This window comes from Zootoca vivipara, chromosome 6 (assembly GCF_963506605.1).
Source record: "Zootoca vivipara chromosome 6, rZooViv1.1, whole genome shotgun sequence".
In the NCBI taxonomy this organism is placed as follows: Eukaryota; Metazoa; Chordata; class Lepidosauria; order Squamata; family Lacertidae; genus Zootoca; species Zootoca vivipara.
This window is the reverse complement of record NC_083281.1, coordinates 90,166,212-90,181,964: the sequence shown is the minus strand read 5'-3', so window position 1 is coordinate 90,181,964 and position 15,753 is coordinate 90,166,212. Positions and strand designations below refer to the sequence as shown.

Sequence of the window (15,753 nt, the reverse complement as noted above, 5' to 3'; positions counted from 1 at the left end):
TTTTGAGGAGAGCGAGGTATGAAAAAACCCAGGTAAAATGCCAGTCTGGAATTCATCAGGTCACATTGCAGAAAATGTAGCATTTAAACCCGATGATGGAAGCAGGCACGAGAAGTGCCACAAAGCAGGCAAATGTTTGATCCCGTTGGAGCTGGCTGAACTGCCAGGAATGTCCCTCCTCTTAGCTTACAGGAGGGTGAATTTCAGTTGAACGTTAGGGGGAACTGCAGATTGACAAGTGGGCTTATGGCTGTCGGAGGCAAAAGAGAAGAGGGGGGGCTCTTGCACCTTTAAAACCCGAGGGGGTTTCCGCAAGTGGAGCTTCTCATGCAAAGAAAGAGCCCCTTGAACATTTTCTGCTTCATCTGGCAACCCTAAATTACCTAGAGGGCTCACTTGAGATCAGGAAGGGGCTGGAAAACCACCTCTTGCAGATGTTGCAGCTCTGGGTTCCTTGCGCTGAACATGGGCTAAATGGGCCTAGCAGACCCCCCCTCCAAATCTTGCTTCTCTAAGCAGTGGGGTGCGAACAGTTTTTTAAAAAAACTTTCTGAGCTCAGTGAACTATATGTGGATGGAGCCTTGGCAAATAAAGTTGGCAGGTGGGTCTCACCAACACAACATTGTGTAGCACACCCAGTTGACCTGGACGCAAAGAGCATTTGCTTAGCGCTGAAGAAGGTGCAGCTGTTACGATCCTCAGTTCAAGGCTCTGGTAACCTTTAGAGTAAGGTTACCAGATTTTTTTCAATGAATCTGGGGACACATTTCAACTTCCTACTAAATAGATGGATTTTGTCAGGGGACTGATTTGTAAATCCAGGGACTTTCCCCAGGAAACGGGGACGCCTGGTAACCTTACTTTAGAGTGAGATTGCTTTAATACAGAGAAGGGCCAGATCCAGGAATGGATGGCTTTGATGGGTGGGCAGTACCAGGCACATCCAAGTCACCTGACATCACATAGCATGATGGTGATAATAATAATAACAATTATTATTATTAATTGTTTATACCCCGCCCATCTGGCTGGGTTTCCCCAGCCACTCTGGGCGGCTTCCAACCGAATATTAAAAACTGTACAGCATCAAACTTTAAAAACTTACCTAAACAGGGCTGCCTTCAGTTGTCTTCTAAAAGTAAAATAGTTACTTATTGCCTTGACATCTGCTGGGAGAGCGTTCCACAGGGCGGGTGCCACTACCAAGAAGGCCCTCTGTCTGGTTCCCTGTAACCTCACTTCTCGCAGTGAGGAAACCATTGACTTCAGATTGAAAGCCATGGTTGCAGAAGGAAGAACTGAGAGCCCAATCTAAGGACACCTCCGATAGAGCACGAATTTGGCACTATTTGAATGGCCTCGCAGGCCAAATGCCAAGTCCTGGTGGACCCCACTAGATCTTTGAGCCTGAGGTTCCTGGCCAGTGCTTAGCACAGGCATCCCCAAACTTTGGCCCTCCAGATGTTTCGGACTACAATTCCCATCTTCCCCGACTACTGGTCCTGTTAGCTAGGGATCATGGGAGTTGTAGGCCAAAACATCTGGAGGGCCGCAGTTTGGGGATGTCTGGCTTAGCAAATCTTCTGTAAGACTACATTTCCCATCATGCTCTGTTTCTGCAAAATCGCAGTATCTTAGCCTTGTCTGTGCCTTAGTAACCGTGCTACATCTCTTTAGAACAGCACCTGGGTCACTATATTACATGTAAGGAAGTAATCGTGGGAAGGGCTACTTGCACACCTAAGTCCCTGATTGCTTTGTTTCATACGCACAGTGGAACCATGATTGTGGTTCTTAATAAAATGCCTCGAGGGCAATATTTTTGTCGGTGGAAACTGATGAAAATACACTTTGCAAAGATCTTGTTCCCTCCGGAAGCATTGGGGGGGGGTGGAAATGGGAGAAAGCAGGGCTGTGTACTAGGGCACTAAAAAAAAGACCCTGCCTTGCGCAACGTTGACAATAGGGAAGGGGGGGTGGATTGAAGGGGGGGGAGAGATAGAGCTGATCTTTGTGCTCCAATGCCCGGGAGCAGCAGCAATGGAGAGAAGGCCGTTTGCTCAGGTGGCTGGTGAATTACAAATGACTGGTACAGCTTCTGTTCTGAATGACAAGCAATTTAAATTCAGTCTTGTGTGGAAGGTTTGCAAGCTTTTTTGAGCAGAAAAAAGGAAAGAAAAGAAAAAAGAAAAAACACATCTCTTCTCTCTCCTCTGCTCCCACCCTTTTAGATTTAATAGATTGGCTTAGCAGGTACTGCACCAGGACAGACTTCATTTGATAATTATCAAAACGGCCACTTGGGATTGGTGGCAACCATTTGCTAATAACATTGCTGCGGGGTTCAAATGGTGGCAGGATCTTTGGGGAATTTCAGCTCTGTGTGTGTGTGTGTAGCTTAAAATGCAACAGGGCTTCTGGGATAGGATCTGAGCTAGGCAGGAATAACCCTTTCTCCCCAAGATGGAGAAGCTTATTCTAATACGTGTAAATGTGTTTCAGTCTTGCCCTGTTTTCTAGCTTCTCGCAATGCACCAATTTTGCCTTTTACAAAAACGCCTGTCTTAGCATTGGGCTAAATGGAACCTCCAAGCCCAGAGACAGTGGGCTGCAAAATACCAGCTGCTGTGTATGAAAGGGGTCCCTTATTGGCTTTCTGGAGGCATCCAGCTGACCACAGAGGGAAACAGAATACAGGACTAGATGGACCCTTAGTGAGTTAGGGTTAGGGAGTTAGGGACCCAGCGAGTCTTATGAGCTTGATGCAAGTCAATAATAATAATAATAATAAATTAATAAAGCATTTCTAGAATAATAGGATGCCATCAGTATGCACTGTGCAAAGGGATAGTTCTCTGCCCTGAGGAGTTAACAATCTTAAAATTTGGTGCCAAGGAAACAAAAGAAGAAGGGGAGGCAACATTACCACCCACCCTAGAACATCATCTTAAGTTGATGACTTTTTTTTCAGCAGTAGCTGTTAAGCCAATCTATTAAATCTGATGGAAGGGAGGAGAGAGAAAAGATAAGCGTATTTCAGCACTCTCCTGTCCAGCAACTGGTACTCAGTCGCATTGCTGCCTCCGTCTGTGGAGACCATTGTGGCTACTAGCCACTGATAACCCTCTTATCTTATCCGTGAATTTGTCCAATCCTTTTTTTTTTTTAAGCCATCTAAGTTGGTGGCCACCAGTTCCTCTTGTGGGTCTAAATTCCATAGTTTATGTGTTGCATGAAAACGTAATTCCTTTTCTCTTTCCTGAATCTTCCAACATTCAGTTTCATTGGCTGTCTGTGAGTTCTAGTGTTGCAAGAGAGGGAGGGAAACTTTTCTCTCTCTCCACTTTCTCCATGGCGGGCATCATTTTATAAACTTATATCATGAATGTGAAGACAGGCTCCGGAGGATCGAGCAGACAAGAGCATGATTAGTGGGTCTAATGTGATAATTTTCATGTGGCATCTGGTTGAGTTGCCAAACAGGGCCGTCTTCAGCAGGTCGGGCGCCCTGGCGCTGAGGCACAGAGATCGCTCTGGCGCCCCCGCCCTCACAGCGCGCAGCATGGCTTCCGTGCGGCTTTGCCGCGCAGCGCCCCCCCTGCCAGCCCGGCGCCCTGGCGCCCCGCGCCACCAGGACTGCGCCTAGAGCCAGGCCTGTTGCCAAACAAGCAGAGCTGGGTTCTGTGGCTGTTTTTTCTTTCTTTCTGGTCAGGTCCAAAACTTTCACCCCAGGTCTCTTTCAGAATGTAAAGAGGTTGTGAAGAGTGATGAGGTGTGGCTTAAGTATGTTTTTCAGGGATTTTTGCAAGACCCATCCCTGAGCAGAAGCGAGTTTGACTAAATGAATCCAACTTTTGTGGAGCCTTTACCCCATTAAGTCTCCCTGACTTGTCACAATGCATTAGGATTCATAGACACTTCGCTGCGGTGGACTGAGCTACCCTGTTCAGTGGTGTTCTTTTAAACAGCAGAAGCTGCAGCTTCTACTCTATTTTAACACAGCTGCAAAGAATGCTGTGGATAGACGAAAAGCAAAGGGAAGTGGTGAGATTTCCAAAGTATCGAAAAATGGGGGTTACGGGCCAGGGAAATATTAGGAAGAACTAATATCAGACCCAGGTGGCGCTGTGGTTAAACCACTGAGCCTAGGGCTTGCTGATCAGAAGGTCGGTGGTTCGAATCCCTGTGACGAGGTGAGCTCCCGTTGCTTGGTCCCAGCTCCTGCCAACCTAGCAGTTCGAAAGCATGTCAAAATGCAAGTAGATAAATAGGAACCGCTACAGCGGGAAGGTTAACGGCGTTTCCATGTGCTGCTCTGGTTTGCCAGAAGCGGCTTTGTCATGCTGGTCACATGACCTGGAAGCTATACGCCGGCTCCCTCTGCCAATAATGCGAGATGAGCGCGCAACCCCAGAGTCGGTCACGACTGGACCTAATGGTCAGGGGTCCCTTTACCTTTAATAAACATTAGGAAGAACTTCCTGACAGTAAGAGTGGTTCGACAGTAGAATTTGCTGCCAAGGAGTGTGGTGGAGTCTCTTTTGGAGGTCTTTAAGCAGAGGCTTGACAGCCATATGTCAAGAATGCTTTGATGGTGTTTCCTGCTTGGCAGGGGGTTGGACTGGATGGCCCTTGTGGTCTCTTCCAACTCTATGATTCTATGATTCTATGAAATATTTTACCGTATGATTAATCCGGCCCTGCCACTGGGAATATCTATGTGCAAGGCTCAGCTCGGATCTGCAAGGAGCCCATCTCACAGCTGCCCCACCCTCTCCGAGTCTCATTTTAGCATTTCTAACAAGCAATAAATTGGACAACTTGACAAGTATATAAACACCCGAGGTCTTTTTTGGGGGAAAGCGGGCATTTGTCTTTTCGCTGTGTCTTGCTGCACTCCCTGGTTTGATGCTGAGCCTTCCCCAATGTGAGAATTGAAGGATGACAGGTGACGTTTCTCTGACTTCAGCTGTGCTGTGGGAGTTTGGTGGCAAATCCATCATGGCTGACGCAAAGTTTGACCAAAGTTCGGAGGAAAGTTTTAATTACAGCTGGAGCCACACGGAGCTGGGAAAATTCCCTAGGTTTTGCAGAGCGGTGCTGCAGATTTAACTGGGGTAAATATTTCATAAATGAGGAATGGCGATGTTGTGGTTGCATCCATGCCATTCAGTTATTAGCAGGGGTGCAGAAATGTTTTGCAAAAGTTAAGAGCCTGGGAGAGATTTACTTGGCGCCAGCTTGGAGAGAGGGAGATTGGCCATGTAAGTGAGAGGAGGGATCCTGCTTCCCCCCATCCATGCCCACCTCCTTTCCAAGCAGTGCCAAGACGCCCAGGAAGTCCTCCCACGTGGAGTTTTAAGATCAGTGTTGTCAGCACTGACTGGCAGCAGCTGTCTCGGATTTCACACGAGGATGCCGTGACCCCCAACTTCAGCAGAGTAAAGCAGGGCCACACTGAGCCACCTGCCCTCCTGCTCATGGTGCTGCCTGGTTGGCCAAGGTGCCCTTTGTGGGTGGAGAGGAGCACTGGGCTGGGCCAGGCTGGGGTCACCTGGTTCACGACCCCTCAAAAATTGTGCACCCAGGGCCCTGGCACCCCACACTCTATGCCCATGAGCGGACCTGAGCCTTCATTTTTGGGGTGAAAAATCACTGTGCCATCTCACTAGAACGACATATGCCTCATTCTCTCTGGAGACAATTTTAATCCAGGAGTGCGGAGATGTATTCAGTCTGTACATTTAGGAAGTGAAGTACAGAAATGAAAGTTTGTGCCTTTTTTATGTCCCAACGCTCTCCTTAAAGACATTGGTTGTTCTAGCTAGTTGAGGAAGAACTGAAGTGGGACTTATCTCCCCCCCAAACATATTTGAACAAAGAGGCGGAATTTGATTTTTTATTTAAGCCACGGCATTAAATTATAATTTTCACCTACTCAAGGCACATTAAAGTTTTACGATGGCGTGACATTACAGGAGCGTCAACAGTTTTGCCCGAGGCGTCGGGCACAGTTTTGAATGCTGCTGGCCTGGACGGCGGAAGCAGCAGCATTTGTACCTTCTCTGGTTTTACATGATGTCCAGGTGGTATTTGGGGAGGAAAAATGAAGCTCTGGATTGCTATGGCCATCTTTCAATCGTTTTCTTTTTACCCTTCTTGAAGTGTTGCAGGGGTCTGTAACTCAAAGCATGACTACATATGCCTTGATTCAGGACCGACAAAAGAAATATTCCCACCCACCCACCCAATACACGACTGGTGGAATTCACTTGCCACTCAATATAGCATGAATAATGAAGGGTCTCTCGGTGCCTATTAGCCACTGACCCCATTTTCTGAGGCAATCTGTGGCGGCAAGGGGGAGTTAAGAGCAGACGAGGGCTGTTGAAGCCCTTCGTTGAAGGCTTCCCAGAGACATTTGTTTGGGAGGGTGCTAGGCCAGGTGGAGCTCTGGTCTGCATCAATAGGAATATAGCATCTAGATCAAGGGAAGTAATAGTACCACTGTATTCCGCTCTGGTCAGACCTCACCTGGAATACTGTGTCCAGTTCTGGGCACCACAGTTCAAGAAGGATACCGACAAGCTGGAACAGAGGAGGGCAACCAAAATGGTCAAAAGCCTGGAAACAATGCCTTATGAGGAACGGCTTAGGGAGCTGGGTATGTTTAGCCTGGAGAAGAGAAGGTTAAGGGGTGATATGATAGCCATGTTCAAATATATAAAAGGATGTCATATAGAGGAGGGAGAAAGGTTGTTTTCTGTTGCTCCTGAGAAGTGGACACAGAGCAATGGATTCAAGCTACAAGAAAGAAGCTTCCACCTAAACATTAGGAAGAACTTCCTGACAGTAAGAGCTGTTTGGCAGTGGAATTTGCTGCCAAGGAGTGTGGTGGAGTCTCCTTCTTTGGAGGTCTTTAAGCGGAGGCTTGACAGCCATCTGCCAGGAATGCTTTGATGGTGTTTCCTGCTTGGCAGGGGGGTTGGACTGGATGGCCCTTGTGGTCTCTTCCAATTCTATGATTCTTACCCAGCTGGGCTTTTCTTACTTTCTCATGTCCTCTTAAGGCCAGGAACAGTAGCAAACGTGGAGCCCTACATGTATGGTGGGTCTCCCACTCTCATCAGGCCCAGCTAGCCTGGCCCAGGGTCAAGGATGATGGAAGTTGTAGCCCAACAACATCTGAAAACACTGTGTTGGCTACCCTGCTGTATACCGAGGATTTCCAACTGTTCCGTGTTCAAAGAACCACTTCCACATCGACTCATTTGCTGAGGATCACTGTTGGGCATCTCCCATGGAGTCACCGCAATCCACAGAGGACCCCATGATGTGGAACGGCTGGACAACTGCCCTGCCTCTGCCTCCTCCCAACAGGAAAACTGCCCAACCTTGTGATAACAGACTAAATGATGCAGAGAAGATAGAAAAAGAGGTGGTACTACTCTACTCTAAATATATTCAGATCTCCAGGGCCCGGTGGACTGCATCCAACGGTACCAAAGGAACTTTCAGGTGTAATCTCAGAGCCTTTGAGAATTCTTGGAGGTGTATAGCATTCAGAACTGGGCTTTTGTTCCTTTCAGAGCGCTCAAGGAAGGCAGAGGTTCCTCAGATGCTCTTCACCTACCGGTAGTGTTGCAATGGACGAGGGGGGCAGTTTTATTTATTATGAAATAAAAGCACGGCTCGTCCGCGTGCAAGTCAAGAAAGCCCAGCGCTTTCACATGGCAAGCTGGAAGGAAGGACGCTGGCTGACGGAAGCGTAGTTCAAGTAAAAATGACCTTTGCTGGAGCTTAAAGTGCATTTTCTACGCGGGATATTTAGCTAGGGATTCAAACACACCTCAGCCTTTTATCAGAACAGCAATTTTAATAGTAAGCTACACTGCAGGGTTGTCAGCCGCACCCCCCACAACCTATTGTATTGGGGGGGGTCATATTGAGGGAATTGGCACCGCTGAGCTTTTTTTTTAAAAAAAGTTCTTTTTAAAAAAATAAATAAACAAATAAGTAAATAAAGATCACTCTGACGTAAGACCCGCGTTACAAAGGCGACAAGCTGATGCCTTTTCCTGCTCCCTTTTGTGCTGGTGTAACCCCTCCAACATTTCTCAGATGAAAATCTTCCTATTTTCATTTGAGGAGTGTTGGAGGGTATGGACTCTGCACCTGGAGGTCATCGGCCTGCTTCAAAGCTGTTAAAGGGACAGAATAGAACCTGCGTTTTTTGAGGTGGGGGGGGCACTTGTACAGGAATGGTGACTGTTCCAATGCCGCTGATGGGATGTAGCTCTGAATCGGTGTGTGTGTGTGTGTGTGTGTGTTTTTCCCCCAACTTCTTCCTCTCACATCCGGCTATCAGAGGGGGGTTGAAGAGGGGGCCAGCCTGACTGCCTGCCTGGCACCTAATTAGAGGAGATTAATTATTTCTTGGGTCTTCCTGCCAGTTTGAATGGCAGTTTGGGGGAAGGGATTTGATGCGCAGCACACACACGGAGAGTGAGATTTTGCTGACCACCTGGATTACAGAGAAGAGGGAGGGGGGCTGAAGGAATCTTCTATCCAACGCCACCACCACCACCCCAGGCCCTCCCCTCCAATACAGTAACAACAAAGGGAAGACATGGGTTGAAATCAAGCTGGGTTATCTTTGTTGAGCTGCAAAAGCAGGCTTCGCCATACAGAGGCCGTTTCTATTCAATTGTGAAGCTCAAATTTGGAAGGGGGAAAAACAAGCAAGTTTCAGGTTTGTGTGTGTGTATCTTAAACTTGTATACTAGAAAATCCTGAAATGGGATTAAAAACTCAACCAAGATCATGGCTTCTTCTTCAAGAGAGATGGCTCCTTGTTTCTTCCTTTTTGCCATCATCATGTTGTTTAAGTTGATGTCTGTAAAAAGTTAGGTATAACAAATTTATAACCCGCTTTTTAAGCAAGAGGATCTTCACAAAGCAGCATGCAAGCACCAAGACAAGTACTGTATATTCCTGCGTATAAGACTATTTTTTAACCCAGGAACATCTTCTCAAAAGTTGGGGGCCGTCTTATACGCCGGGTCCTATTTCTTATACAGCGAGTATATCCCAAACTCTAAATTTTAACTGGAAAAGTTGGGGGTCGTCTTATACGCCCAGTCGTCTTATACGCCGGAATATACGGTGCAATCCAAAGGCATTAAAACTGGCATCATTTATGAAAAATATTAAAAAGCCAGCCTGTCGCTAAAAAGAAATGCTTGCAGATTTGGCATTCAGTTTCTGAGGTCAGCTGGTGGAGAAAGGAATAGCAACCATCTATGTTTCTCACAACAGGCAAAAGATGCCCAAGGGACAGGAAACTTAAACTGACTTTAGCAGTCATTCCTTAGGAAGCTGTAATTCTATGAAGGTGGCTAAGAAGTATTAATAATATAGAGAATTCACTGCACCGCCCGCCCCCTGGAGGTAACTGATTATTTTTGGGGTAGGCTTGCCATATTCCGAAGAGCAAGGCCGAGCAAGGCTCTAGCGTGCCCCCCCCCCAAGATAAAAAAATTAATTATTTTTATTTTTTAAAACCAAACCCAGGCACTTCAGTGGCCCCCGTCTGTGGAATGCTCTCCTCAAGGAAGTTTGACTGGCACCTTCATTATACACCTTTAGGCACCAGGCAAAAACGTTCCTTTTTAACCAGGCCTTTGGTTGATTTGATTGATATCCTATGTCCTTAAAATTGATTGTGGATTTTGTGCTTTATATTTTGATTTTATTCTGTAAACCGCCCTGAGACTTGCGGGTATAGGGCAGTACTGTATATAAATTCAATAAATAATAATAATAATTTGTGTAAAATGCAAAAATCCGCCCAAATGGGCATGCTGGCCCACCAAATGAGGACATGTCCAGCAAAACCCAGACATATGGCAATCCTACTTTGAGGCCGCATCCACACCATATATTTAAAGCACTATGATACCACTTTAAATTGGCATGCCTTTCCTCCAAAGAATCCTGGGAGCTGTCGTTTGTTAAGGGTGCTGAAACATTCTCTCTGTTTTTGCAACATACAGTATACAAATTTTTGTTGCTGTTCTTTTTTGTTTTCTACACGGGTACTATTTCTTCTCTTCTCTTCTTCTTTCTGTGTCTTGTCTTACTCTGTGCACTTGCAATGATGTATTCTTTATCTTTCAATATAAAATGATAGTAATTTATTACGGTATTTCTATGCCGCCCATCTGACTGGGCTGCCCCAGCCACTCTGTGCGGCTCCCAACAAAAAAAAAATTAGTAAAAGCGCAATACACCCTAAAAACTTCCCTGAACAGGGAACAAACTACAGTTCCCAAGATTCTTTGGGGAAGCCAGTGCTTTTTTCTGGGGGGACGGACGCAGGGGGACGCATACCCCTAAACATTTTGTGAATCTAAGTTTGGCCTCATTGGGGGACATTATTTCAATATGAGTAGGAAATTGAGAGTACCCCTAAACTTTTGAGTTGTTGAAAAAAAGCAGTGCCATAACTGTTCAAGGTGGTTTCTTAGTGCTTTAAATGTATGGTGTAGATCAGGCATAGGCAACCTTGGCTCTCCAGATGTTTTGGAACTACAACTCCCATGATCCCTGACCACTGGCCCTGTTAGCTAGGAATCATGGGAGTTGTAGTTCCAAAACAACTGATATTTTAATGTAAGCCTAGGAGAAGGGTTGCCTATTCCTGGAAACGGGGCTTAGTCCTAGATTTGGCCTCCATCTAGGAGCTCAGGGAGGCAGAAATTCTTCTCCCCCCTCATCCCTCCTGCATTTCATCCTCTCAAGAACCCTGTGAGGTGATATAGGGACAAAACAAGAATTTAAACCTCATGCTTCCTGATCCTCTTCTGACACTCTGACCACTAGACCTCACTGCAAGACTGAGGAAACAGGGCATTCATTAAATAATAAATTAAATTCCTTAATTTATTATATGTGGGTTTTTTTACCACCTTCAGGGTGGTTCTGCCTCAGGCACCAAAAGCTTTTCTTGGGCTGTCCGATTTGCAGTGTCTTCACCTGAGAGCACGAGTTTGCGGGAGAAAACTGCGTTTCCCTTGAATGTTCCTGCGTGGTTTTTGTTATTGTTATTTTTTATCTCCCCCTCAGGTGGTTGCTCTTAGTAAAAGAAGCAAAGAAGCAGAAGCGGCATTCCTGAGTGTTTACAAGCAACTGATTGAAGCTCCAGGTATGGTTCGCCTCGGCTCCTTTCGCGGAATTGCTTCCGAAAGGGCGGAATTGTTGTTCTGAGTGCCTAGTTGTGGTTACCCAGAAGCCTTTGCTCACAGGAGCATCCTCAGGATGCCTTCGCTGAGGAAAAGGCACCTGGCTAACAAGATGCCCAAGTCTCTCTTTATATTAGCGATGCCATGAAAATGATAATAATAATAATGATAATAATAATAATAATAATAATAAATAAATAAATAATTTATTATTTATACCCCGCCCATCTGGCCGGGTCTCCCCAGCCACTCTGGGCGGCTTCCAACAAAAGAATAAAACACAATAATCTATTAAACATTAAAAGCCTCCCTGAACAGGGCTGCCTTCAGATGTCTTCTAAAAGTCTGGTAGTTGTTTTCCTCTGTGACATCTGTTGGGAGGGCGTTCCACAGGGTAGGCGCCACCACCGAGAAGGCCCTCTGCCTAGTTCCCTGCAACTTGGCTTCTCGCAACGAGGGAACCGCCAGAAGGCCCTCGGTGCTGGACCTCAGTGTCCGGGCTGAATGATGGAGGTGGAGACGCTCCTTCAGGTATACTGGACTGAGGCCATTTAGGGCTTTAAAGGTCAGCACCAACACTTTGAATTGTGCTCAGAAACGTACTGGGAGCCAATGTAGATCTTTCAAGACCGGTGTTATGTGGTCTCAGCGGCCGCTCCCACAAAACCAACCTTTTCATCCCTTGCAGTGCATCCTCACTTCCTACTTTTTACGTGTCATCAGAGCTGCTTGCTGGGGGTGTTCCAGATTTCCTCAGTACCCGGAGTCAATTTGGATCTCTCCGATTTTATTTTTAAAAGTTGCTAGTCCTTGTGATGGTGAACGTTTGCTGGAAAGAGCATGTGTAAAATTGTTAAGTTCTAACTTGGTCCTTATTTGAAGGCATGTTTTGTTACATCACAGTAGGCCCCCTTCTGGGTGAATGTGAAGTGGGGGTGCCTGTTCTAAGATGCTGTCTGGCTGTTGTTTCTGTAAGTCAGGCATAGGCAAACTCGGCCCTCCAGATGTTTTGGGACTACAACTCCCATCATCCCCAGCTAACAGGACCAGGGATGATGGGAGTTGTAGTCCCAAAACATCTGGAGGGCCGAGTTTGCCTATGCCTGCTATAAGTACACATATTATTGTGATGATATTATACAATACATATTAAAATTAATATTACACAGTACGATCACATATTGCACAGGGGTTATGTTAGGGGGGTGGTGTGTCAATGCAAAAGCACGTATACTCAAACCACCCCTGTGTGACCATCGTTCCAGAGCCACTGCACAAGGCGGGCTATGTCCCCCCCCCCAAGCAAGACAGAGAACTTTTAAACTTTCTGCCTTGCTTACAAGGCTCCGGGCTTGCAAGATATCGTGAGTCCCTCTGAGTTACTGCAAGATTTCAGGAGAGCATCCCAGAGCCCGATAAGTAAGGTGGGAAGCTCAAAAGCTGTTTCCATGCCAGGAAAACCCAGCACAAAATTAACTTGTAAGCTTGCCACCTTGAGTGCAATTAATTTGCACAATTGCAGCCAGCCAGCATTCAGCCACACAAGGTTGAAATTGCACAGCTTAATCATGCATAAGATATGATCGGACTGTATCATATATATTATATAATAAATATATTATATTTATCCATATTATATGATGATAGGCCAGGTTCAGCTAACTAGTCCTGCCAGCAGAAGCCCGCACAAGGACTTCTACTAATGCGACAGGGATTTCCCCCTTCTCCTCTCCCCCCACCCCCTTGCAGCCACCTTCAAAAGTAAAATTGGCTTGGCTTAGAGGTGCCAGGAAAACCCCTGGAGGAGAAGCTAGATCATTCCATTGGGTTAGCAGAAATGCTTGGGCTGGTGGAACAATCTTCTTAGCGCTATGTTGAATTTCTCCCAATAATAGTAATTATAATGTTGCCTGACTAATCAGTGACACATTTTTTCGTCCAGTAATGTTGGCAGACCTAACTGATAGGTGGTCACTGAAATTGTCTTTTCCCGGTGTGGACATTTGGACCATATGGTGCAAAGTTTTGCTGCAGTGGTCCTATCCCCGAGCATCAGTCTCTCTACCTGCCCCGCCAGCGTTTCTGCCTTCATTTGCTCCGCTGCGTCGGGTCTCGCCTATGGCTCCCTGCATGGCAGGAAGGGCTCGTGGTGAGCTGGTGTCCCCCGTGTTCTTTTTGAAGTGGTAGCAGAACAGACAAGAGGAAACATCTTTTGCTATCACTGTATTTCAGTGCCTGAGCCAAATCTGTCTTGACAATAAAAAAGGAATACATTTGCTCTCGCCTTGTAATAATGCTGCCGTGGTCCGCGCTTGTCTCTTTGACAGCAAGTTAACTAAGATGACTGAACTCCCTTCACAGCAAAGGGGCAGACAATGGAATTTAGATTTGATGGGTTCGGGGGTGGGTTGGAAGTGTTGCGATGCCTATGGCCATACCTCTCAGGTATTCCTTGTTGTGAGTAGCATTTGTGTGCGTTTGACAAAAGGATTATGGAGCTGTAAAGCAGGGGCAGCGTTTATCCACCTTTCCTTTACAACTTGCAAGCCCAGATTTTGGAATTTGAAATCTGGAGAGGAAACAACTTCCTAGTCCCCATGGCTGTGAAGATAAGCTTGCAAACAGGTGAGCTATGCCTGATTGAATGTCAGAAGTCTGTGAGGGGGCCGAGCAGAGGTTCCATTGTTTGAAGCTGAGGGTGGAGCACTAGTTGATTAAAATATTTTTCATTCCTTCTTGTAAATGGTTTCACTGCAATCCTGTTCCTCTATGCTTCTATACTCAGAAGTAAACGCCGCTGAGTTCAAAAGGAGTTCCTCTGAAGTAACTCTGGAGGATTGCAACCTAAATTTGCAGCTCTGTTTACTGTCTCTGTAAATTCATTCCAGCTTTGTTTGTTTTAATTTTCTTTCATGTGTGTCCAGTCCAGTGTGGCAGCTCTTACATTATCTGCAAAGACAGAAGAGGTCCTAAGATTTGATCAGAACACTCTCCTCACGAGAGGTTCCAATGAATATTCTGACTAGGAACATTAGGGGTTATCCAACGGTGAGAAGAAAAAAAAGACATTTTGCAGAAACAAACAAATACTCAAAATTGCAGCTATGAATAAATTAACAGAAGTGGCTCAAAGCAGAAATAGCTCTGGTACTATTGATGCAAAAGTGGCAATGCTTGTTTGGGTTTTGGAACTAGAATGCCAAAGACTGGGTATGTCAGCAATGCCGGGAATCGGTTTGTTTTGTAGTTACCTGTATCGTGATCCTTTGATTTTGGGGGGCTGATTCTTGTGTTCAGTTTCCTTGCCTTTATTTAATTCTTGTATTTATTATTATTACAATTTATTACATTTTTGTAACACCCGATTAAGACCTTTTAGAGGCCATAAGGAGTGGAAAGATTAAAGCACTGTATACAACTCAAAATAAAAACAATACTAAAATAACATTTTGTTTTTCAAAATGGCACAAAGCTTATATGGCATACTGCAATGTTGCACATGGTTATCATGTGCCACTCATGACAAGATCTGATTCCCTGGCATTGCTTTGATTTACGTTAGTAGAATGCCCCCCCCCCCCGCTTTAGGTGGGAGGAAGTGATAAAAGGAGACCAGGAAAACTGGGGGAAAGTGGGGTGTAAGAAAGTCTCACGATGTTCTTATTTTTCCCATGATTTATAGTTTTGATGTGGGTTTTTTTTGGGGGGTGCCAAATGTCAAATTCTTTCAGTAATTTCTCATTTTCAGCGGTGCCCCTGCTTTGCTTTAATTTGTTGGAAGCTGCCCAGAGTGGCTGCAGCAACCCAGTCAAATGGACGGCATATAAATATGTTGTTGTTGTTGTTGTCGTTGTTGTTGTTGTTGTTGTTTGCTGGTGCCTTAAACACATGCTTAGGTAAAGGTAAAGGGACCCCTGGCAGTTAAGTCCAGTCGCAAACGACTTCGGGGTTGCGGCGCTCATCTCGCTTTACAGACCGAGGGAGGTGGTGTTTGTCCGCTCCGCAGACAGTTTTTCCAGGTCATGTAGCCAGCATGACTAAGCTGCTTCTGGCGCAACGGAACACTGGCACCAGAGCAGCGCACGGAAACGGCGTTTACCTTCCCGCCGGAGCAGTACCTATTGATCTACTTGCACTTTTTGGCGTGCTTTTCGAACACATGCTTAGTCGGCCTGTTAAATAATCCAGCGCTGTGATGGCCCACGACTGGTGCCCATGCTCAGGGTCCACTCAGTCACCCATAGAAATTTAGAAATAGACAGCATTGCATCTTACGATCGGCTGGCTGTATGATGGTGCTCAATTGGCCGGTCCACCTTTTCTCCTTTCCTAATCCAGGTGACCACTTTTGCTGCACTCAGTGTCAGCTGCATGACATAGCACACTCTTGAGTCTGTTTCTGGGTCTGACCCCACCAGAGTCCCTGGCCAGATCAGTCCTCCGCTCACCTCCTTGCCCCGGAACCAACCCTGACCCACTAGAGTGCCGCTTAGCTGAGTCTGCAGAGCT

At 46.1% G+C, this 15,753-nt stretch overlaps 1 protein-coding gene across 1 annotated transcript in view; it reads left to right on the top strand.

The window, feature by feature from the left end:
• The window catches only part of CUX2 (cut like homeobox 2), a 228,133-nt gene that overhangs the window by 156,558 nt on the left and 55,822 nt on the right, over positions 1-15,753 (top strand). Inside the window, exon 4 of the mRNA XM_060276354.1 lies at positions 11,129-11,207. Within this exon, the coding sequence (XP_060132337.1) occupies positions 11,129-11,207 (79 nt within the window). The remainder of the gene's footprint in view (positions 1-11,128; positions 11,208-15,753) is intronic.